Genomic DNA, 22,828 nt, shown 5'->3' with positions numbered 1-22,828 from the left:
AGTCCTATTAAGCTAGTTCTTGGTTGCTTGGTTATTTGGGCTGTTAAGTGGCCTGAGAATTTTTTAAAATCGACTTTCAGGACGGCTTGTCCCTTTAAATCTATTTGCGCCCCTTGAAAATCTGCCAGCAAGACCCTGGAGGGTTGAATTGGAATGCGGTGATTTGTTTTGTTGGCTATCTTTTGGAGGGTGTCCCCTGACAGGATGGAAACGGAGGATCCTGAGTCAACCTCCATTTCACAGGGGATTCCCTGTATTTTGACCCACGTTCTAACTTTGGCTCTGGGGATGTTGTTGGCGGGAGTTTTTGTTAGGGAGCATATGGACCCTATAACCCTTGGTTGAGGACGGGGAGGGACTGTCCTACCTGCGGGGATCTCGTCAAGGTCGTGGAGGGTCTCCCGGTTTAGGCTGCGACATGCTGATCGGATGTGGCCGGTCTTGCCACAGCCGTGGCACTTCGCGTTCCTAAACCTGCAGGTGGCTCGGGCATGGCTTCCGCCGCAACTGGCACACTTTGCTCTGGCGTTGGTCTGCGGCTTCTTCGTGTTGGGGCCCGATTGTCGGTCTTGGTTGTGGCTCCTTTCCCAGCCGGCGGTCATCCGGTTGAAGCGGGAGAGGATCGCATCGACCCCGGATTCGGGCTCCGGCGGCCCCTGGTCGAGCTCCCTGGCCTGATGGACAGAGTTGCCCGAGTTTTCGCCAAACGACTCGATTTCGTCGCGATGGCTGTCTTCGTACGCCATTATCTCCAGCGTGAGCTCTGCGAGGTCCATTGTGGGCTTTGCCACAAGCTTCCTCTGCAGACGCGGGTTCTGGAGACCGGCGATAACTTGATCGCGGATCCGGTCCTCCAGGTCGGGGAAATGGCATTTGCAGGCGGCGTGCCTGACGGTCGCGATGAAAGCAGTGGAGGTTTCACCCGGCTGCTGCTTCCGACGGGCGAAAGAGAGCCGCCAATACAGTTCTGACCGCCTTGGCATGAAGTGTTTGCTGAGGCGGTCTATGAGTTCGGCATACGGAATGGTGGCGACTGGGTCCGGGCTGCAGAGGCCAACGGCGATATCGTATACCGCTGGCCCGCTCAGGCATAGGAGCGCGGCGGCCTTGTGGCGGTCCTCCGTGATTTTATTCACAAGGAGGTACCCCTCGACCTGGCCCAAATGCGACTCCCATCCTTCAGGGTGCCGGACGTCGAACTCCCTTATGTGTCCTAGGTTTGCCATTCCGGGTCCACGGTACTTTGGGCACCTAGGAGGTTGGATTGTCCGGTCGGTGACTTAGCTAGTGACTTCAGCGGTTGACCGGACAGCACGCTCCTGGCCCATGACTTCAGCTAGTACCGGGATCCCATCCTCGTCGCCAGGTAGTTTATCAGCAGGAAGGACAAGGGAGACGCGTCTTCGTTAACAGGTTTATTTTAGTCAGCCCGGACAAAAGGAACAGTGAACAAACATGCTTTATATAGGCAGCTGTCAAACGGGACAGCAAATCAGCTGGGCGCATTTTCCCTCCAAGAACAGGGGGCCAATCAGTCAGCTGTTAGGGCAGAATTTCCCCAGCGACAACGCTTAGCGGGTAACTAGGCAGGGGATCCTGTCAGCTGGTTTTGGCGGGCGGCCGGCGTTTTGACAGCTCGTCGCCGCGACTGCGCATGCGCCAACTTTGACAGCTCGCGGCGGCCGCCGGGGGCTTGCCGCGAGTTTGACAGTTGGGTAGTGAATGCGCATGCGTCAGTATTTGACAGCTCGCGGTTGTCGCTGTGGGATAGCCGCGGTTTTGACAGCTCGCGGCTTAATGCGCATGCGCGGCGTTTGACAGCTGTCAAACGGCCGCGTGTACTCGCGGGAGCGTCTGCGCATGTGTCATCTTTGACAGCTGTCAGTGCGGCCGCGTAAATGCGGCCTATGACAGCTGTCATTATGGTTTGCAGTATATTGCAGGAACAACTTGCTTCCAGAAGTTCAGGGTGCACCAATATTGGAAGTTTTAAGAAGAGATTGGACAACCATTTGTCTGAAATGGTATAGAGTTTCCTGCCTGAGCAGGGGGTTGGACTGGAAGACCTCCATGGTTCCTTCCAACTCTGTTATTCTATTCTGTTCTGTTCCTGTTCCTGTTCCTGTTCCTGTTCCTGTTCCTGTTCCTATTCCTATTCCTATTCCTATTCCATTATTTCTATTTCATCCATCTCTGCAAGTTCCATCACTTTCACCATCACTCTTCCACTGTGGGTAGTGTCAAACCTTTCCATTTCAGAGCATATAATAGTCTTGCTGCAGTTGTAAAAAATAAATAAATCCATGACTTTTTTTCTAATTGCTCTTCCATTAGTACTAAATGAAAAATCTAGTTTCAGATCTATTTTAACCTTTAGAATCTTTTGAATTAGTGTATGTATTGGTATCCAACATTTTTTGGCTTAAAAGTATATGGCTACCTTATGTTCAGCTAATGGAAAAAATTAAGCTTGATAGGAAGAGTTATGAATTTGAAAATGTTAAGATTGAATTTTGTGTTGCTGGCATAAATTACTGCATATACCATGGACAGCCAAAGTAACTAACAGAGAGGTATTAAATTCTTTAAAACTGGACACATCACTGGAAGCTAAAAGTAATAAGACTATGACTGATTTACTTTGGCCATGTTATGGTTGTGAATTCATTGGAAAAGACAACAATGCTAGGAATGGTTAGTGGATAAAGAAGAAGGGGCAAACAAAGAACACACTGGCTTGATGACATTGAATCTTATGCAAAGTTGAGCATACAATTGAAAGAAGCTGTGTTTGACAGGGTAGCATGGAGAGCACTCGCTCATAAAGTCACCAAGAGTCAGTCATGACCAAATGGTTAAAAACAAACAAAACAAGATTGAATTTCATGTGGAGTTGTGTACAAATGATGACCATGGCATTGCTATCATGTACAAACTTTTATTGAAGATGGAAACAGAGGATGAATGCTAAAGACTATATAATAAAATGGGCAAACAATTTTGAATTACTATTATTTATATTTTTATGCTGCCCATCTGGATCAGTTGGAGAGTATGTAGAACAAGAGATTGAAATATACACTTAATTCTAATCTTAAAGAGAATTTTTATTAAAATATATCACTAGTACATGACCCCATACAAATTGTCAAAAATGTATAAGGGAATTTCAAATATTTGTTCGAAATGTAATCACTAATGTGCATTTGAAGTAAGACTTGCTTTGGGAAGAAAGACTGTTATTAATGGCTTTGGCTTCCATTGCAAAAATTGTATTTTGAATAAAACATAATTTACCAGTTTAGACTCTTTTATCTTTATCTTTAAATCTTTAAATCAATGAGGTTATCTCTCTAGCAAATGTTTTGAGAGATAATTTTGGAAATGACATGGAATTCTTATTAGGTAGTCAACATGGTGAGCAATGCCCATTAATAAAATAGTTTCTACAGTGGCTGACAGCCACAAAGTACCAATTTACTAAAAGGTGAACTGCCGAGATTGGTTCTTGCCATCTTTATTTATTTATTTAGAAAATATATATTGCTGGCTCACAGTGACTCAAGGCAGCTTACAGGAAATAAAAACACAATATAAAAGAAATAAAAGAATTATTATTATTATTATTATTATTATTAATAATAATAATAATAATAATAATAATAATAATAATAATAATAATAATAATAAAAATAATAATAACTTCCCACCATCCCCACCCTGGCAACAACACACACTCATACCAACCATTTAATAGGCTCCATCTTGCTCTGGGTTCCCCAGGCCTGTTGGCAGAACCATGTCTTCAGGGCCTTGAGAAAGAGTATCAGAGAGCCAGTCTAATTTCCAGAGGGATGATGTTCCAGAGGGGGGGGGACCCACCATGAGGAAGGCCCTTCTTCTGGATCCTGCCAGATGTATCTCCTTAGGGGAGGGATCCACAACATTCCTTGCCTCCCTGTTCAAGTGGGTTGGGTGGATGGGACTGGCAAGAGACAGTCCCTCAAATAACCTGGTCCCAAGCCATGAAGGGCTTTAAAGGTGACAATCAGCATCTTGAATTGCATCTGGAAGGAAATCCACAACCAATGCAGTTCCCACAGAAGAGGTGACACATGTGCACTCTGAGTTTTGCACAAAACCATGTGGGCTGCTGCATTTTGTATCAACTAGAGCTTCCAGATGCTTTTCAAGGGCTGCCCCATATAGAGTGCATTGCAATAGTCAAGATGGGAAGTGACTAGGGCATGAGTGACCATGAATAGGAATTGTTGGTTGAGGAAATGGCATAACTGGCACACAACCCACAGTTGCGCAAAGGCCCTCCAGGCCACGATTGCCACCTACTCTTTGACCAGAACCAGGAGAACCCCCAGATTATGCACTGGCTCTGTTTAGGGTAGTGCCACCCCTTCCAAGACCAAAGGTGACAATTCTCCATGGATCAAAGAACCCCAAACACAGAGCTACTGTTTTTGGCAGGGTTCAGTTTCAACCTGTTGCTCCACATACAGCCCCTAACAGCCTCCAGGAACTGCAAGAGAGAGGTCACAGTATCACTTAACTCACCAAGGGCCTAGATATACAGCTAAGTATCATCAGCATATTGATGATATCTCAGTCCATGATGATGGATGATCTCACCCAATGGCTTCATGTAGATGTTAAATAGAAGTGGAGAGAGTACTGAGCTCTGCGGGACTCTGCAAAGCAGTGGGCTGGATCTCTCACTTCCTATTAAGACCAACTGAGAGAGGCCACAGAGGAAGGAAGTGAACCAGGATAGCACAAAGCCCCTCACTCTCAACACTTCTCTCTCTCTCTCCACCCCAAGATGGAGTAGATGGGTACAACTGGCTAAGTATGGGACTGCACCAATTCATCCTCTTAATGAATAGGACAGAGAGTCTGGCTGGCACCAGGTAAGGTCTTTGTGGCCATTGGGAGGGCTATTGCATAATATTTGAAGTCCCCATGTTTGCAAGATTAGATTTGTCTGCCTGGCAATAATTGTCATTGGGTCCAATGTTATTATTTTCTGGTGGGTTATGTAAGACTACATTTAGAGAAAATATGGCCAGATATACAGTACTTACAGAAACTCTTTTATGAAATTTCCATTAAACCAGCAATACATTTTAAAGGGTATTATTAGCCAAAGGCAGCATATTGATTTACAAAGGTGGCAGTTGATTAGTTGGTTATTTATTCTACAGTATAAAGGCAAATAATGGTAGAATATATTTAGAAGGGACGCGGTGGCTCAATGGGTTAGGATGCTGAGCTTGTTGATCAGATGGTCGGCAGTTTGGCGGGTTGAATCCTGAGTGCCGCGTAACAGAGTGAGCGCCTGTTACTCGTCCCAGCTTCTGCCAACCTAGCAGTTTGAAAGCACGTAAAAATGCAAGTAGAAAAATAGGGACCACTACGGTGGGAAGGTAACAGCGCTCCGTGCGCCTTTGGCATCTAGTCATGCCGGCCACATGATCACGGAGATGTCCTCGGACAAGTGCTGGCTCTTCGGCTTTGAAACGGAGATGAGCACCGGCCCCTAGAGTTGGAAACGACTAGCACACATGTGCAGGGGAACCTTTACCTTTACCTATATTTAGCAACTCAAAATGAAAATAATAATGAAGTTCAAATATCTAGTTATGAAATAATTTTCTAATTTATGCTGGGATGACAGCTATTTATTTTAAACCATAGTAATTAATGAAGAAGACAATGGTACTTCCATAGGTCAACAATTCACAGTTCTAACCACATGGTGGTGCCTTGATCATAATAAACACAGTAAAACATTTTCACCAGTTTTTAAAGGAGTTGTGACATATATATATGTCACACATACACACATATGCCTTCCATTGTATTCAAGTAGGCAACATGGAAGAATCTGTCCAGCTACAATAAATTTAAGGTAGGTCTCCTAACCTTTGAAAATTTCTCGTGAACAGTCTGAGAAAGGCTCTCCAGTATTTTGTTTTAGTTTGAAGAAAATATGTTTGAAGCAACCTTATACTATCATGGAAAATTTAGAGCAGGTGTCAATGCTGCTAACATTGGAGTTTCTTGCCTTGACAACATATGGAGATACAGCCATTTTCCTTCTTATGTTTTACTCTTAGCATTAGAATTAGATGATACTGGGGTGGGGGGAGGAGGAATGTGTATGGAAGTTAGTTAGACATAACAATACTGCAGTAGTATGAGAGTCAAGGTTTTTTGAAATAAGAGATGATAAGAAATGGCGGGTTGGAGAACTGGAGGCTGCATTTCAAATTAATTGGAGAACGTGATTTATGACTGTTAATTAGAGGAGGGATTTGCGCTAGATACTATGTGTTCAGGGGAGGGGAATTCAGATTTTGGCTTCACCTATGTTCGTGCCAATGCTATGTTACTCGAATAAAGATTCTTTAAGGAAAACAATGCCTCGAAATTCTTTAAAGAGTTTCATCTGTCGGAACCATGACAGCAGGTAGAAGACAGGCAGAGCTAGCTCTACTATTAGACAATAGGAGGTAACTGTCCCGCATGGCAGATGCTGAGAGGGCAACTTTGCCCACTGGTTCTTCTTTCATTGAGCAGTGAATGTAGCAAAACTTCTTCCAAGCTCCTGAATTTGCTAGCAGCCTTAATGATTCTAGGAAGTGAACAGGGCTGAAGATTCAATGGCTGCATGCAAAAGGGGAATAGGGAACCATCTTTTGCTGAGGTTCCTGTAACAAAATATTTTATGACAATCTTGAATTAACCCAAGAACCCTAACCAGACATTGTTTCGATCAGTGCCAGTGAATGATTGAACTCCGCAATAGAACTATCTGCAAATATATATTACAGGTCAGAGATTCCTAGGATCCCTTTCCCTCAATTCTACTCCAACACGTTTGGAGGAAGAATCAGAGATTTCCTGTAGAGGTGAGCTCAATGCACCGTAGAAGTTAATAATCTTATTTACTACTTTATTAGATTTACATAGCTACCCATCTCGCATAAATGACTTTTGCAATAAAATGGATAAAACCAATAACATTCATAACATAAAATGAAAAACACAGCAGCCATGCTCCATAAAAAAATGTAATTTATTAAATAAAGGGGAGTGAGGAAAAACAACACAAAGCCATTCATTCAATATGTATTCCACTGCAATTCAGAAACTCTTAGCAGCTTAATGATGATGATCGTGTGCCATTAAGTCACTGTCCACTCTTAGCCAACCGCATAGATTATCTCTATGATGATCTGTCCCTAACCTGGTTCTACAGCAATTCCAATAATGCAATTATCACTTCTGTAACTGAGTCTATCTACCTCGCCGCTCGTTAAAGCATCTACAGTAAGATTTAAAAACCATTTAAAATGAAGAATTACAAAAACCAAATAAATAATGTAAAACAAAAGACAAAGATGGCCAAAATTAACATTAGCTAGAATGCTTTGTGGGCTTTTTCAGCATCTTCCTGAATGCCATCATGGAGAAGGTTGGCCTGACCTTCCCTACGGCTGATGGTGCCCCTGAAAAGCAGCAGCAGTTCTTGGCTTCAGCTCCGTTCACTTCCCAGAACCAAAAGCAGTTTCTTACCAAACTGACCTCTTTAGGGCAAAAACTCTGGAAAAAATCAATTTGTAAATTTTACATTATATACTTATGCCCTTCAATTAACAATGCAGACATGGTCAGGGGAGAGCCAGATTTAAATATCCATCACCCACAGACCTCATTAGATGATTTCAGTCAGTCACTTTCTTTCAACCCAACCCTTCCTTTCAACTCAATCTATCTCATAGGGTTGTTATTGGAGAAAGAGAGTATACTCTCATTCATGATAATATGGCCTATACACAGTGGTGGGATTCAGCCAGTTTGCACCAGTTTGGCGGAACTAGTAGCTAATTTTATGTTGCCCAGGCCCAGAATGGACTTCCGGAAGGGGCATCCACACAGAGAACTGGTTGTTCACATATTTGAATCCCGCCACTGGCTATAGAGTATAAGAGACACTATACTTGTGAAAGTCACAAGACTAATTTGACTTACTTTGGCCATGTAAATTTACTTTGGCATGTCATGCATGCAAATTCATTCAGAAGTCAATGATGCTAGGAATGGTTAATGGAACAAAAGAAAGGGCAAGCAAAGAACAAAGTGGCTTGATAACATCAAAACGGACACAAAGCTGAACATCTGACAACTGAAGGAAGCTGTGCTTGATAGAATAGCATGGAGAGCACTTACCTATAAAGTCTTCAAGAGTTGAACATAACTGAATGGTTAAAACAACTACAACTGGTGGTATTTCTTTCTCTGTTTCTCCAGAAATTGCTTGGCAGGCCTTACTGGGTGTTGCTCATCTTGCACTGGATCGATCCAAGATTGTTCTGAAGTACTGAGGTAAGATACATTGACATGATTGCTCTCGAGAGACTAAGCAGAATCAAATTTATAAAAATATTTGGGAGACACCAGAACTGCAAGGTACAGTAACATGGAAATAAAATAGAATTATACCAGAGGAAAGTAGTGGCAAACTAGTTCCATGATATCGCCGAGAGTTCCTGGACATGTCCATGAAGTCACCAAGAGCTGAACTTGTTGGAGAAACTTTATGGCACAGAAAGGAGAACATCAGCAGAGGTTGGTAAAAGGTGCCAGCCAGTTCAACAGTTTTCTGAACTTTGGCTCATCTGATGAAAAGGCAAACAGCTGAAGCTTCAATGATAGTTTATCACTTTTTAAATTTTGCTGTAGTATTATCATTTTCATAAGTGCCCTGGAGAGCAAAAATACAATCTTAATACATGTTAACCCATGGGAAAACTTTAAATGCTCACTTGGCTTGTTTTGCTCGCCATGCAGAAAAAGGAATGTTTTTCAGAGCACTTTATTCATGGCAGCTTTTCATTTTGTTTTGTAACTGAATCAGATTTTTAATGTTGAATTATCTCACCCTTCTTTCACTTTCTTTTGTTTAGCTCAGCACACATTTAAGCATGTTTTATGTATGGTCTATTCTTGAAGAAAATCCACTGAAAACAGAAGGTTGTTTTGTTTTTGCTTTTTCCTTATAGGTTTATTCATTTTTCCCTCCTGAAAGATCTTATACAAGTTACCTTTTCAGACCTGGTATTGACATTAAGTCCAAATATACCTTTTGTTTATTAGAATTCTAGCAGTGCTACTGTATGTTGCTGCCATATTAGATTAGATTGTGATTCATAATAGGGACTAGCTCACCAGCTAAGATTGATGGTCTGGATCAAGTGTTGTTTATTTTTAGGCCATTCACTCCTTTGAGACTCTGGTGAAACCTCAGACCCACTTTTCAGTAAAATGTATTTATGTGTATAAAATGCAGAGCTAGAACTGTATTGCAAAGGAAACCACTGAGCCTCAAATACAGTTTTCAAAATATGAAACACTAGAATCCTAACCCTGTTTTAGGCATTGTTTGTCAATGCGGCTCCAGCCCTGTCTAGGAATTGCATTTCCCAGTATTGCGATATTCATTGGGACCTTGGGAATTGCTATGGAAAATATCAGGATGGGGAACATTGGTCCATGGAATATCAGATGTTTGCCTATCAGTTTAACATAACAAAGTGTTTTGGGAAAAGAGGAAAGAGTTTGAAATAGAATCCTTTGTGAAGGCAATCTAATTGTTGAATACTTGGTACTCATCATCATCATCATCATCATCACTTTTCAAAATTTCCCTAAGCTTGGTTGTTTGCTTACATTTTATTACCCAACTAGGCAACAATATCAGTGCAAATGAGTGTGAGGTTTGCTCCCCCTTTATATATAGTAGCTTGCCTTATGAGTGCTGGTGGAGATATTTTTCTCATTGGTATTTCCTTGATTAGGGTATTGTTTCTATTTGATAGTTTGTTTGGTTTTAATCCCCTGCTTATTTGGGTGTTTGGTGCTGGAAAGGATATGTTCTGAACTTTTTTTTTCTTTGTAGCTTTTTATTATTTCTTTTGAATGGTGTGTACATGTGGTTTATCTCTATGTGTCTATAGATGGCTGACTTGCAAACTTCCAGGAATTCCTTAGAATTTCAGGAATTAGCTTAGTCTAGGGCAGACAAGTGATGTCGCACAATGTATCACAACTTTTTCCCCATTGCTGGCAATGGGGTGGGAGTGGTTTCCTCATGACACATCTGGCCCATGGGCTGGCAGTTTGATACCCTTGGTATAGGATGTTCAGAGTTCCCAACTGAAACTATGTTTGAGTCTGTCCATGTGTTGTGTAATTAATTGGTTTTTGTTGTGCCTTCTACTAGTTAGTATTTATGGATGTATTCTGCAAGTCTTCAATTTGTCGGTCCTAGATAGTGGTGGCTGTTATAGTCCTTATACTATATTGTTGCAGATGAGTCCTTTTTTTTCTTCTTGGTCTTCTGAGTCTTTTGGTTTACTTAACATGTTCTGGAAGGCTTTAGCTGGTCTGTGTGGCTGTAAGAGTTTGATGGTTATTTCTGAGATGTTATTAATGTATGGCAATGTTATCCTTTTCATCTTGTGAGATGGGAAGTTATATAAATTTTATTAATACATAAAATAAATAGATTGTGTTGGTTGTTTGGTAGAGGGTTGAGTGGTCAGGCACATTCTTGTTAAGCTTGGGGTATTTTGCTGGAGTAATTTGTACTCAGACTGTCTATTTTGCTTGGTAGAAGGAATTATTTGCTCAAATGACTAAAGGGAACTCTGCTAAATGAAGTCAAAGGTCTAGCCATACAGCAAAGTAGAGACTTGGAGAAGATCACAAGTAGGGCATAAGGTCAACAACGCACACTATCCATCCTCTACTGTAGCCACTTTGGGAATGACTCACATACTCATTCTCTTTCTCCTTAAACTGAAAGGTCACATAAATTTAGCATGCTTGTGTGCTGTTCATCAGCTCATGGAAAATTACATGCTTAAATTTACCTTCTTCCACACTTATTGAACAAATCTTCAAGAGTCTGGCATAGCATGTATGGTTTCCTCTTTCATTACTGATTCGTACAACAAAATAATGAGATAGTTTAGGCAGAGAGGTAGTAATTCGTCCAGGGTTGACCCATTAGTTTCAGAGACTGAGATTTTTGAACCTGGGTCATCACTGCCGTAACCAGTTTTATAATATAGATGTGTCCGAAATCTGGGAAACATTCTGCTGTATGGTAATATAAAACAAATCCATTTATCAGTCAGTCTCTCATGATTGCGGGCAGGGTTTGCAATGTTTGAACTTTATCTGGGGAAATATCTCTTTGAATTCAGTTCTTAGTAAACACACCTATAGAAGGGGCAGCACTGACTAACTTAGGGCGGCCAGTCAGCAGGAAAGGACCTCCTTAATACTTGGACTGGAGCCCATCAACAAATCTCAGAGGTAGAAAAAAGTCCTTGACTCGGCAAATGCGGGTGTGCCACATTGCTCCGCAATCCTCGGGCTCCCCCCGCCACACAAAAGGATTACAACCTACCCACCCCACCCCCCAGCCCCAATGTACATGTATACACAGCACCCGACGGGCGCTACACACCGTGGCAAACTCTAGGTGGCACAAAAGCATCTCCAGCCTCAATCCCAAATCATTCGTAAACCAGAACCCCGCCCTCTCCACCCGCATTTTGGCCGCGAACCCTAAAAGGGCCTTCCCTCTTTCGTGCTTTCCTTCACGACTCCTATCCGGAGACTTTCGCAAAACCGGGAAGTTGGCTCGTCGGGCTGCAAGGCGGGGCCCGGGTTATTGGTTAAAGAGAAATGAAAGTGAAAGTAAGGGGAAAGTCAGGCGGGCGAGCTTGTGGTTGATTCCCTTCCAAGCTTCCAGAGAGCTTCTACGCAGCCATGGCCCAAGCAAGCCAAGCGATCCGGTGAGAGCCTTTTACCCTCCCGCTTCCCTGGCAGCACCCTCCCCCCCCCAATTTTTAAATTTTTCAGTGACGCTCTGCAACTAGTAGAAAAGGGAGCGGAGCTGACTGCAGTTTTTATAAGCCACAGCGCCATCGCTTTGCCTCTTTCTGGAGACTGGGAATTAAATTAAATACGAAGCCACACCTAATCTCCGGTTAAAGATCGGGGCTTGGCTCTCAGAAATCACGTTTTACGGATCGAATCTGATTGAAGATTACAGGGGCCCGGTTCGCCCAACTCGGTCGGTCGTTTTACGGAGTTGGTTCAAAAAACGGCACTGCCTTTTTCTTCTTAAAAGAAGAAACCTAGTTGACATAGTTGACGCTGTATTCGCAGCAGCTATAGAGACCATAGAACAAAACCACCTTCTGAAGTTACTTCAGATTCTTTGTTAAGAACATAGGACCTGACACTGAATCATGAGGCTGCTCATTTAATCTCGCATGCAAAGTGGCCTCAGGCTTTGCTCATAGTTTGCTTAATTGTGGTTTATTGAATAAACCACAATCATACTGAGTTCACACAACATGGTAACAACTTGTAGTTTACAGACTGCAATGGCTGGGTTCATCCATATGCAGTAACAAGCCACTTTATGACTGCATTCTTACAATACACTGGTTGTATAACTAGTTGTATAAGATGCTGTGTACTCATTGTGATTTATAAGCAATCTTTATGGAGGTGTGATAGTCAGGCCTCAGGGTTGCAAGAGGTCTTGGATCCCTTTTTGTGACTCCTGGAGATTTCTCCGACCATGAATACTGAAAATCATAGCACAATCTTTTGCAGGTTTGAGTTGAGGTATGCATAAAATCTATTATTATCGAAACAAAATTCGAGACCAAACCAGTTTGTGGGCCCTCAGCCTTTGAAAAATGTCAGTGTACTCTATGGCCATCAAAAGATTGTCCACCCCTGCGATAAACTAGTGGTGTTAACTCAGGATTGTGTGTGTTATAACTCCTGAGTGAAGTTGGCTTTCCTATTAGCATTATTTTTTCATTGTTATTAAATTTATTTGACACCTTTCTCATTTCAAAGTGACTCTGGGCAGTTTTTGTTGCAATGGTTACCTTTCTTTTATGTCCCCCTTCATTTCAAATTAACTACATGTTTTGGAAAAATTAGAAGATTGCTCATTGCTTTGGGACAAGAAAAACAAATGGTCACAGAAATTTAGCCTCATTTAAGCACAAATCCTATCTGGACAACAAAAATACAGACAGCTATTTAAATAACCACAAAGAGAGTTTCCAGTATCTCTCTTCTGTCATCTGGTTCCTGATTTATTAGATCCAGCCTGGTTATATATATTTGCATTATTGATTGGCTATGTTTTCCTCAGTATTAAATATTGGATGCTTACTGAGACATTGAAAAGAGCAGAAACTTGTCCTCAGCTTCCATTTATGAAAGTTTGCCTTTGTAGTACGATGGTAAAGAAGCTAATTTGGCCCACGGAAATCTGGCTTCATGTCCCCACTTGACCCTGGAGCTGGCTGAGAGACTTTGACTAGTTAGTTTTTTTCAGCCCAGCCTCCTGATAAAATTGTTGTGAGGATCAAGTGAAATGGAATTTTCAAGAGAAAAAAAAAGAAATAATAAACTAAAGACGTGCTATTTTGCAACATCTTCTCTTTCTTTCTCTCCCCATAGTGACGCATCAAATCATAAATATTATGGAAGTATTAATCAGACGATGCCTGCTCCAGAGACTTTTGGTATGAAAATTAAGCCATCACTGATAGCAAATATTCTAAAGATTGCAAGTGAACCCTGCAACGTAATAAATGTAGATGTTATTGTCATAAACCCTGCTTTAAGATAGGTTGAGTGGAATCAGATAAAAAATGATTGTGACTGCATCAGTTGATCTACTGTAATTTACTCCTTTAGAGGGACGTGGTGGCTCAGTGGGTTAGGACGCTGAGCTTGTCGATCAGAAGGTCGGCAGTTTGGCGGGTCAAATCCCGAGTACTGCATAGCAGAGTGAGCGCCTGTTACTCGTCCCAGCTTCTGCCAACCTAGCAGTTCGAAAGCACGTAAAAATGCAAGTAGAAAAATAGGAACCACTGCGGTGGGAAGGTAACAGCATTCCGTGCGCCTTTGGCGTCTAGTCATGCCGGCCACATGACCACGGAGACATCCTCGGACAAGCGCTGGCTCTTCGGTTTTGAAACGGAGATGAGCACCGGCCCCTAGAGTTGGAAACGACTAGCACACATGTGCATGTGAGCACCGGAAACGACTAACGAATAGCACGCATGTGCGGGGGAACCTTTACTCCTTTAACACAAATTCACTCCTTTAACATTGCCATCATGTTTAAAGGGACTTCTTGTGTGCTATCAAGGGCCCATGACTACTTAAGATCAGACTAGCTGAGCGAACCTCATCTGCCTTGCTTCTAGAGCCTTGGTGGAGCAGTGGGCTAATGCCTCCTTAAGTAACACCAGCTGCCTGCAATTAGTGCAGGTTCGCATCCCACCAGGCTCAAGGTTGACTCAGCCTTCCATCCTTCCGAGGTAGGTAAAATGAGGACCCAGATTGTTGGGGGCAATTAAGCTGACTTTGTAATAATGCCGCCTGGGGTGTGTGTGAAAGCCCTAATAAGCAGGCATATACATAGAATGAAGGCTACTGCTAAGCTTGTAAGCTGCCCTGAGTCTTCGGAGAAGGGCGGGATATAAATGGAATTAAAATAATAAAAATAAAAATAAAGATGTGCTACCAACACTTTGGATCTAAAGCCAAAAAGCAGCTTCAGTATATGCTGAAACAAGTCAACATCTTAAAGAAGCTGGATCTTTTCTTAGCCTTGTGTGGTAGCTGCACAGTCCTCAGGAAAACATGTGTTTGCACCAAGGAACCTCTTCTTTAATTCAAACATTTCTTGTTCCTGAGAGCTTCTACGTGGCTTCTATAAGGAGATGCTCACAGCTATGACACTTCACTTCTCACATTCAGATTCAAAGCCCTGCAAATCCCTGCTTGTCAATTATTAGCAACAGGAAGCTTTAATATCTTCCAGGAAACAGCTGGAATTGGCAAGCTGTGGTTCTCACCATAACCACTAACTTTAACACCATAGAGACTGAAACAAATTCTAGCCTTTTTTCCCCTAAGGATTAATAGCATGCAGTAGTATAGTCCAATTTAGGCACTGTGGGAGGTTTTTTTTTTCTTCCCCAAATTATTTAGGACGCAGACACCAACATTACCCCTAAATAGGAAAATTATATCTTATAATACATGAACTTTACCTAAAATTATTTTTTTTACATTCCAGGATTTACCTCCACTCCCAGTCCTTTTAATTTCTGACAAGATTTATCATTTCACTGCAAAATATAAATTGTGACATCCTGTGGTTGGTTTTTTTTTATCTGAAGGAGATTTTAGAGCTTATTTAAACATAGTTTCTCACCCTTAAAACTGAAGAACTGCAGGCCTAGGATTTTTGCTCTTTCTCCTCCCAGTCTGCTTCTTAATGTCACCCTGTAAATCTTGGGTTGGCACATTCTGTCCAAAAGTACCAGTGTGTTCTTTGGCACCAGCAAAGCTTTTTCTTTCAGCAGTTGCCTCCCCAACCTCCTTGATCTTTCTCCATCCAAGCAGACATGGGCAAAGGTCTTTAGCAATTTTACCTGTCCCCAAAGCAGAATTTGGGACACAAAGACAGCAGTTATCTGCTATAGGACTACCTAATCTGGACTGAAAAGATCTAGGAAATGGCAGGGGAAAAGGTACAGAAAGCAATGGTGTTTCCTTTCTTTTCGTTATTTTTGTGCTTTGTGGTTGTCATGAGTTTTGCAGCTGGTAGCCTGTTGCTGTAGATAAGAGCTAAACAGTTTTGATTCAGAAGTGAAACCTGCTTGGGGGAAGTAACAACAGAGGGCTTCTACTCCCACCACTAGCTCACCCCTCCCCCCATTGTTAAGCTCATTGGGAGGGTGGAGGGGGAAGCAACTAACCGGATGTAAGCTCATCGGTATGCAACAAAGCACTTGGGCTGGGAGAAGGAACAGCTTTGAAAAACCTGTAGGAGTTCAGATAACTGACAGAAAGGTAAGCTGAATTTAAAGAGAGGAAGCCTACAAAAAGATCCCCAAAGCATGGTGTTTTAGGGAAGAGGAAGCCTGTGGGAGAGGCCCTTGTTCTATGGGAGAGGAAGTGTACTGTGGCTGTAGACTTCACACCAGTGTTTCTCAACCTTTTACGCTGGGTGGACTTCAACTCCTAGAATTATTCCCCAGCCAGCAGTGAAAGTTGAAATCCATCCAGCTTAAAGTTGCTAAGGTTGAGAAACACCGCTTTACACTGATTATATTATAATAACAATAACAATAATAATGTTGGAAGGGACCTTGGAGCTACACTGAGCTAGAGTGTTTTAGATTAATCCGTACTCGGTTTGTGTGGTTGGTGTTGGGCAACGCCTGCAAGATTCTCCCACACCCAGCCATGTTTGCCTGGTAAAGCAAAGTTCAAGTGGACTCTTGTCTGTTGCTTGACAAGAAGCAGAACTGGGCTTCTGCCTTCTTTCACAGCAGCAGATAAAAAGGACATTCTTCCACTGCATTCATCAGGTGTGAGAAAGTTGCAGCCTTGTTTAAATTTATCCTGGAAGAAAAAGAAAAAAAAAACTTGTTGCAATGCATTTTTTCCTCCATGCTTTTCTCATATTAGATGAAAGTCTAATATGCTGCAAACTGAAAACTAGAATGTTTGGGGACAGTGGGGATTTGCGAAGCGGGTGGTCTGAATCTGCAGGAAGAGGAAGGAGGGAAGGGTCTTTGCTATGGGTGAGAGACCAGAGTGTCAAGACTGGGACCCACAAGCACCTCCACATAGTGTTAGAAGAAAAGTCTTTGTCATGGTTCCTCCAAGCGGGGAATAAACAAAGCAACTGCTTTGGGAAGAAGGTTGCAGTTTATTGCAGATGGATCCAACAGAAAAGAGCGAGAGAAGAGAGAGACCACATGTGGGCAGTGAGTTTTTATACCCCCTGGACTCTATTGTCTGGAGTTATTTCCTGTTTCAAGCTTTGTGTTTCCTTTGTCATGTATTCTGTCCTGAGCCCAGGTGTGCCCCTCTAGGATTCTTGCTGGTTGTCTGTCCCAGCCCACCTCCCTGGGGGCAGGGTATATAGCTTTCCATTTCCTCTCCCTTTCTCTTGTTTCGATTCACATTTCTTCTACAGCTTGTTTTGATGACTCCTCCCACTCTTTGACCATATGTGGGGCCTGGTAAATCCAAATGAGACAAAGGGCTGGGCTCTTCCAGGCTCTTGCATAATGTCATTTCCTGGGTTGGAAAAAGAAATGAGATCTGGAGAATTGAGAAACATTCCTTTCTTAATTGCTCCTTTATGGTGATGAGACCAGCGGGAAGGAAGATCATCCTGGTGCTCCACAAATCACAGGGCCTTTTTGGTGGATCTATTGCCTGCCGTGTTTCAGATCTTCCATACTGGTAGCTATTTGTTTGCTTCCCCTATCATCTCTTTCTTTCCCCTTCTTCCCTTTCTCCCCTTTCCAATGCTCCTCTTTTTTCTCTCTCCCCTTTTATTCTTTGCAATCCCAGCTCTTGGTTTTCTTGGTTTTCTTTTTTTCTTTTTCTTTTCTTTTCTTTCTTTTTTTTAAAAAAAGACATTGGCACAGGAATATGAAAATCAGGTAGCCACCTTCTGGCTAAAGCATTTTTTTAAAGAAAAGTGCTTGGGAGCTGCATACATCTGATGAAAGTAGCTGCTGCTCAGGAAAGTTTATGCCTTTTGGTAAAATTGTTAGTTGGAAAAGTTACTACAAGACTCCTGATTTGAGATTATAGCAGACTGATGGGGCTCCCTTCCCACAATTGCTGCAAGAATAGAAAGAGATTCCTTCATCTTTGTCTCATGCTATAAAAATGATATGGCTTTTTCTATAAAGATTTTCGATTAGCCTTTAATTTCTCACCTAATGACTTCTTGCCTTGTAATAATGAGGAACTGGTATTTGGGAGAATATTTATTTTATGAACAGAGCAGTGCAGTGTCTTAGAGATGAAGATGCTTACCTCCCACTTGGAAGGTTGAGAGTTCAATCCTAGGCAGCTGTTTCCTATCAGTGCAAAGCGAAAATATCTGCTGTGAACTCAGCATAGGCATCAGGAAAGGCATGCAGCCAGTAAAGTCTCAGTTCCATTCAGTCACCCCAATTCCACCCCAAATGAAGGAATTAAAGCAGAGGTCTCCAACCTTTTTGGTTTGGCGGCCCAGAAAGGGAGGCAGGTACCGCTATGTGTGTGCATACAAATGGGCCACATGTGAACGCTTGTGCGCACACAAACGGCCACACATGAGTGCATGCGCATGTGCAAACAGGACTGCACAGGTGTGAGTGCTGCAAATGGGGCGGTGCTAGCGCTGGCAGGAAGCTATGGGCAGCACTAGTGTCGGTGGGACGCTTTGGGACGTGGAGGTGCTAGCACTGGCGGGATGCTCGGGGGTGTGTGTGCTAGTGCTGGTGGGATGCTCAAGGGTGGGGCGGTGCTAGTACTGGCGGGATGCTTGGGGTGGCACTAGCATCAGGATGCTTGGGGCGGTGCTAGTGCTGGTGAGACACAGAGCAGAGTGGTACTAGCGCTGGCAGGATGCTCAGGGCGGTGCTAGCGTGAGTGTGAGGGGAGGGGAGTGCATGTGCATGTGCATGTGTGCTAGCCATCCCTTCATGTGGTTCAGTGGCCAAGAGGCCGTGGCCCAAGTTGGGGACCCCTGAATTAAAGGATTGTAAAAGGAAAAAAAAGTTTTATGAACAGCCCCCATGACAGCTATTTCTTTGTTCCTCTGAATACAAGACATACTAGTCAAAAAGATTTTACATAGCTATCAGACAGGCTAGCTCAGAAGTAAGTCCCACTAAATTCAGTGAGCTTCCCCCCCTGAACAAATATTGAAACCAGCCCTACATGTGTGACTCAGGAACAGCTTTCTCAAAAAGAGAAGATGTTCTTCACACAGGCATGCATGCTCACCCACGGAGAGTTTGGGCTATATAAAAAAATATGTTCTTTCAGTGGACTGGCTAAATTAAACGTAGTCCTATGCAAAAATAATAATAAAATAGCCTCCCTATTAATAATAAAATCACTTTCTGTTGTACTTTAGAAAAAAAAGGAGATGACAGCATGACTTGCAAAACTAAAAGAAGTATAAAGTGACTGGTTTTCATAACCTTCCTTTTTTGGCTTTTAATCACAGATGACTTTCATTTTTGGCTCGTCACTGGATTTCCTAAGCTGGAGCCTTGGGTAGTGCAACGAAGGACTTGACTTGACTTGCAAAATATCTTGAGAACATAAAAAAGTCAAACAGGACGTTCTTCATCAGACGTGGATTAAAATTAGAGCTCTGAAAAAAGCTCTATTTTGACTCTCCCATTTTGACTCTCCATTTTGACTCTCCCATTTTCACTCCATTTTGACTCTCCCTTTCTCTCTGGGAGGTGCCGACCTATTCTGAGCAACATGCAAACTGCCTTTCATACAGAAAAACACATGTTTCCTTGCCACTGAGATTAGAACTGTCACCCTTTCCTACGCCTCCCTTGGCTTGGATGCCCTACCCAAAGCAAATCCCAACAGACATACTAAAATGCAAAGGAATCACAAAATGCTGTGAGCATTGATTTAGCAGCCATGTTCGCCCATTACCAGTAGTCATCAACTTACAGCGATTCATTGAGTGACCGTTCAAAGTTATGACCTTTGCAGCATCCCCATGGTGATGTGATCAAAATTGGGATGTTTGGCAACTGGTTCATGTTTATAAGTTACAGCGTTCTAGGGTTATGTGGTCACCTTTTGCAACCTGCTGACAAGCACAGTCAATCAGATTCACTTAGCAACCACAACCAGTTAAGTGATTCACTTAGCTGTGGCAAGAAAGGTCATAAAATGGGACAAAATTCATTTAACAAATGTTTCGTTTAGCAACAAATTTTGGGCTCAGTTATGGTTGTAAATTAGTGTATTCAATGGTGTTCACTTTGGTTCTGAGTGGACACTGGACACTGATTAACCATGAGTGTTACTTAGATCACATTGAGGTGTTTTTAAAATTATTATTTATATTTATTGAGGATTTTACATAGAGCATAAAGCAAATCTAAAGGAAAAGTTAAAAGAGGAAACAAGTGCAAGGGAAGGAAAAAAAACTAATATAATGACTTCCAATGTTCTCTTTAACAGCTATTAACAAACGTACCGTCTAGCCTCCCTCTTAATTCTTATAGAAATCCCTTCAACCCTCTATTGAATTCTCATGTTTCAATCATTAAATCCATAACTCATCATCTCTCTTTTAGTGAAAATTCTATAAAAGGTTTCCAGTCTCTTTTTTTTTAAAAAAAGTGCTTGTTTTCTGCCTGACCAGAGAGGTTAATTTTCCATTTTTGCTAGTTTTGACATGTTAATGATCCATCTTCCATTTGCTCTTCCATCTCTGTGTATATAATAAACTTGTTTCAGTCACATATACAAGCTACTTTTAATTACGTTGAAACCATTTGGGGAATGCTTTAAACTAGCTAAAGGTTATGGAAGAGAGTCACTTTAATAATAACAATAATAAGTTGGAAGGGACCTTGGAGGTCATCTAGTCCAACCCCCAGCTCAGGCAGGAAACCCTACACCATTTCAGGCAAATGGCTGTCCACTGTCTTCTTAAAAACTTCCAGTGTTGGAGCATTCACCACTTCTGGAGGCAGGTTGTTCCACTGGTTAATTGTTCTGTCAGGAAGTTTCTCCTTAGTTCTAGGTTGCTTCTCTCCTTGACTAGTTTCCATCCATTGCTTCTTGTCCTGCTTTCAGGTGCTTTGGAGAATATCTTGACTCCCTCTTCTTTGTGGCAGCCCCTGAGATATTGGAACACTGCTATCATGTCACCCCTCACCCTTCTCTTTGTTAAACTACACATACCCAATTCTACCAACCGTTCCCTATATGTTTTAGCCTCCAGTCCCCCAATCATCTTTGTTGCTCTTCTCTGTACCCTTTCTAGAGTCTCAACATCTTTTTTACATCGTGGTGACCAAAACTGGATGCAGTATTCCAGGTGTGGCCTTACCAAGGAATTGCAAAGTGGTATTAGTATTTCACGTGATCTTGATTCTATCCCTCTGTTAATGCAGCCTAGCACGGTGTTGGCTTTCTTAGCAGCTGCAACATATTGCTGGATCACACTTAAGTGATTGTCTACTAGGACTCCGAGATCCCTCTCACAGTTACTACTATTGAGCAAGGTACCACCTATGCTATACCTGTGCTTTTGGTTTTTCTTGCCTAAATGTAGAACCTTACTTTTTTCACCACTGAATTTCATTTTGTTAGATAGCGCCCAGTGTTCGAGTCTGTCCAGATCCTCCTGTATTTTAAGCCTATCTTCTGGAGTATTGGCTATTCCTGCCAGCTTGGTGTTATCTGCAAATTTGATGAGTTCCCCATGTATCCTGGATTATCTTGAGGGACGACAGGAGACAGCAGGCACGGTCCAAACAACGTGTTTATTGGGCCGAGGTCCCGGGCGAAACAACGCCGGGAATCCTCCGTATTTATAGTCAGAAGTAACAACAACAACGTCAAGAACGAATAAACAAACAGGGTTCTCCCGCCAACAGGAACGCCCAATAAGAGAGAGACCGGCTAAAGGTAGGCGCGGCTGAACCGGCTTGTTCCCGGGGCCAGCTGGCAGCTTTGACAGCTCCGGTGGAGCTGCGCATGCGCGGCTCTCTGAAGTTTGACAGCTGTCAGTGCACTGCGCATGCGCGGCAGTTTGACAGCTGTCAGAGTCGGCCGGTTTGACAGCTGTCAGTGTACTGCGCATGCGCGGCAGTTTGACAGCTGTCAGAATTGGCCGCTAGCCGCGTGTGTAGGGGGGGGATTGCCGCGGCAGCCTTTTGACGGCTGTCAACGGCTGCCGGGGATCCCTTATAGATGTGAGGGGGGTTGTTTGTGTCTGAATATGTAACATATCCCCTCATCCAAATCATTGATGAAGATGTTGAAGAGCACTGGGCCCAGAACAGAGCCCTGGGGCACCCCACTACACACTTCCTTCCATGTAGATGCAGTTCCATTGAGGACCACACGCTGAGTACAGCCTGTCAGCCAGCTACGAATCCATCTGGTGGTGATGCTATCTAACCCACATTTTTCTATCTTATCAAGTAGTAGGTTGTGATCTATTTTATCAAATGCCTTACTGAAGTCCAGGTAAATTATATGTACAGCATTCCTCTGCTCCACTAATTTTGTCACTTGGTCAAAGAATGCAATAAGATTTGTCTGGCATGATCTGTTTTTGACAAACCCATGTTGACTTTTAGTGATGACTTTGTTTGCATCAAGGTGCTCGCTGATTTGTTGTTTAATTATCTTTTCCAGAATCTTCCCAGTTATTGAGGTCAGGCTGATAGGTCTGTAGTTTCCTGGATCTATTTTTCCCCCTTTTTTGAATATGGGAACTATATCAGCTCTCTTCCAGTCCTCTGGTAGTTCCCCAGTGCTCCAGGATTTTTGAAAAATATAGTTCAGTGGTTCTGAGATCACATCTGCCAGTTCCTTGAGAACTTTGGGGTGTAATGCATCTGGTCCTGGTGATTTGAACTCATCTAGGCTGGACAGGTGCTCACTTACCATTTTCTTGCTTATCTTAACTTGTGTTTCTATTCTGTTTTTTATGGCACTGCTTTTGGTAGGTTGGACTGTTTTTTCCCCTTTGTGTAAAGAAAGATGCAAAAAACGAGTTAAATAGTTCTGCTTTCTCCCTGTTGCTTGTCACTTTCTTGCCACTTTCCCCCACTAATTGACCAATCATTTCCTTAACTTTTTTCTTTATATGTTGAAAGAAGCTTTTTTC

General features: G+C 42.6%; 1 protein-coding gene across 2 annotated transcripts in view; it reads left to right on the top strand.

Annotated features, from left to right (window-relative positions):
* The first annotated feature begins 11,717 nt into the window (after window positions 1–11,717).
* The window catches only part of LOC310635863 (protein SSUH2 homolog), a 47,113-nt gene continuing 36,002 nt past the window's right edge, over window positions 11,718–22,828 (top strand). Inside the window, exons 1-2 of one of the 2 annotated variants that reach the window (XM_083355187.1) lie at window positions 11,718–11,885; window positions 13,585–13,649. In XM_083355187.1, coding sequence (XP_083211313.1) covers window positions 11,860–11,885; window positions 13,585–13,649 — 91 coding nt within the window. In that variant the 5' untranslated portion in view covers window positions 11,718–11,859. Of the gene's footprint in view, window positions 11,886–13,584; window positions 13,650–15,912; window positions 15,997–22,828 lie in introns of those variants that run through there. The other variant, XM_083355188.1, reaches the window with a different exon arrangement.

This window comes from Vipera ursinii (genome assembly GCF_947247035.1).
Source record: "Vipera ursinii genome assembly, chromosome: 2".
Classification (NCBI taxonomy): domain Eukaryota; kingdom Metazoa; phylum Chordata; class Lepidosauria; order Squamata; family Viperidae; genus Vipera; species Vipera ursinii.
This window is presented reverse-complemented; position numbering and strand designations above follow the sequence as displayed.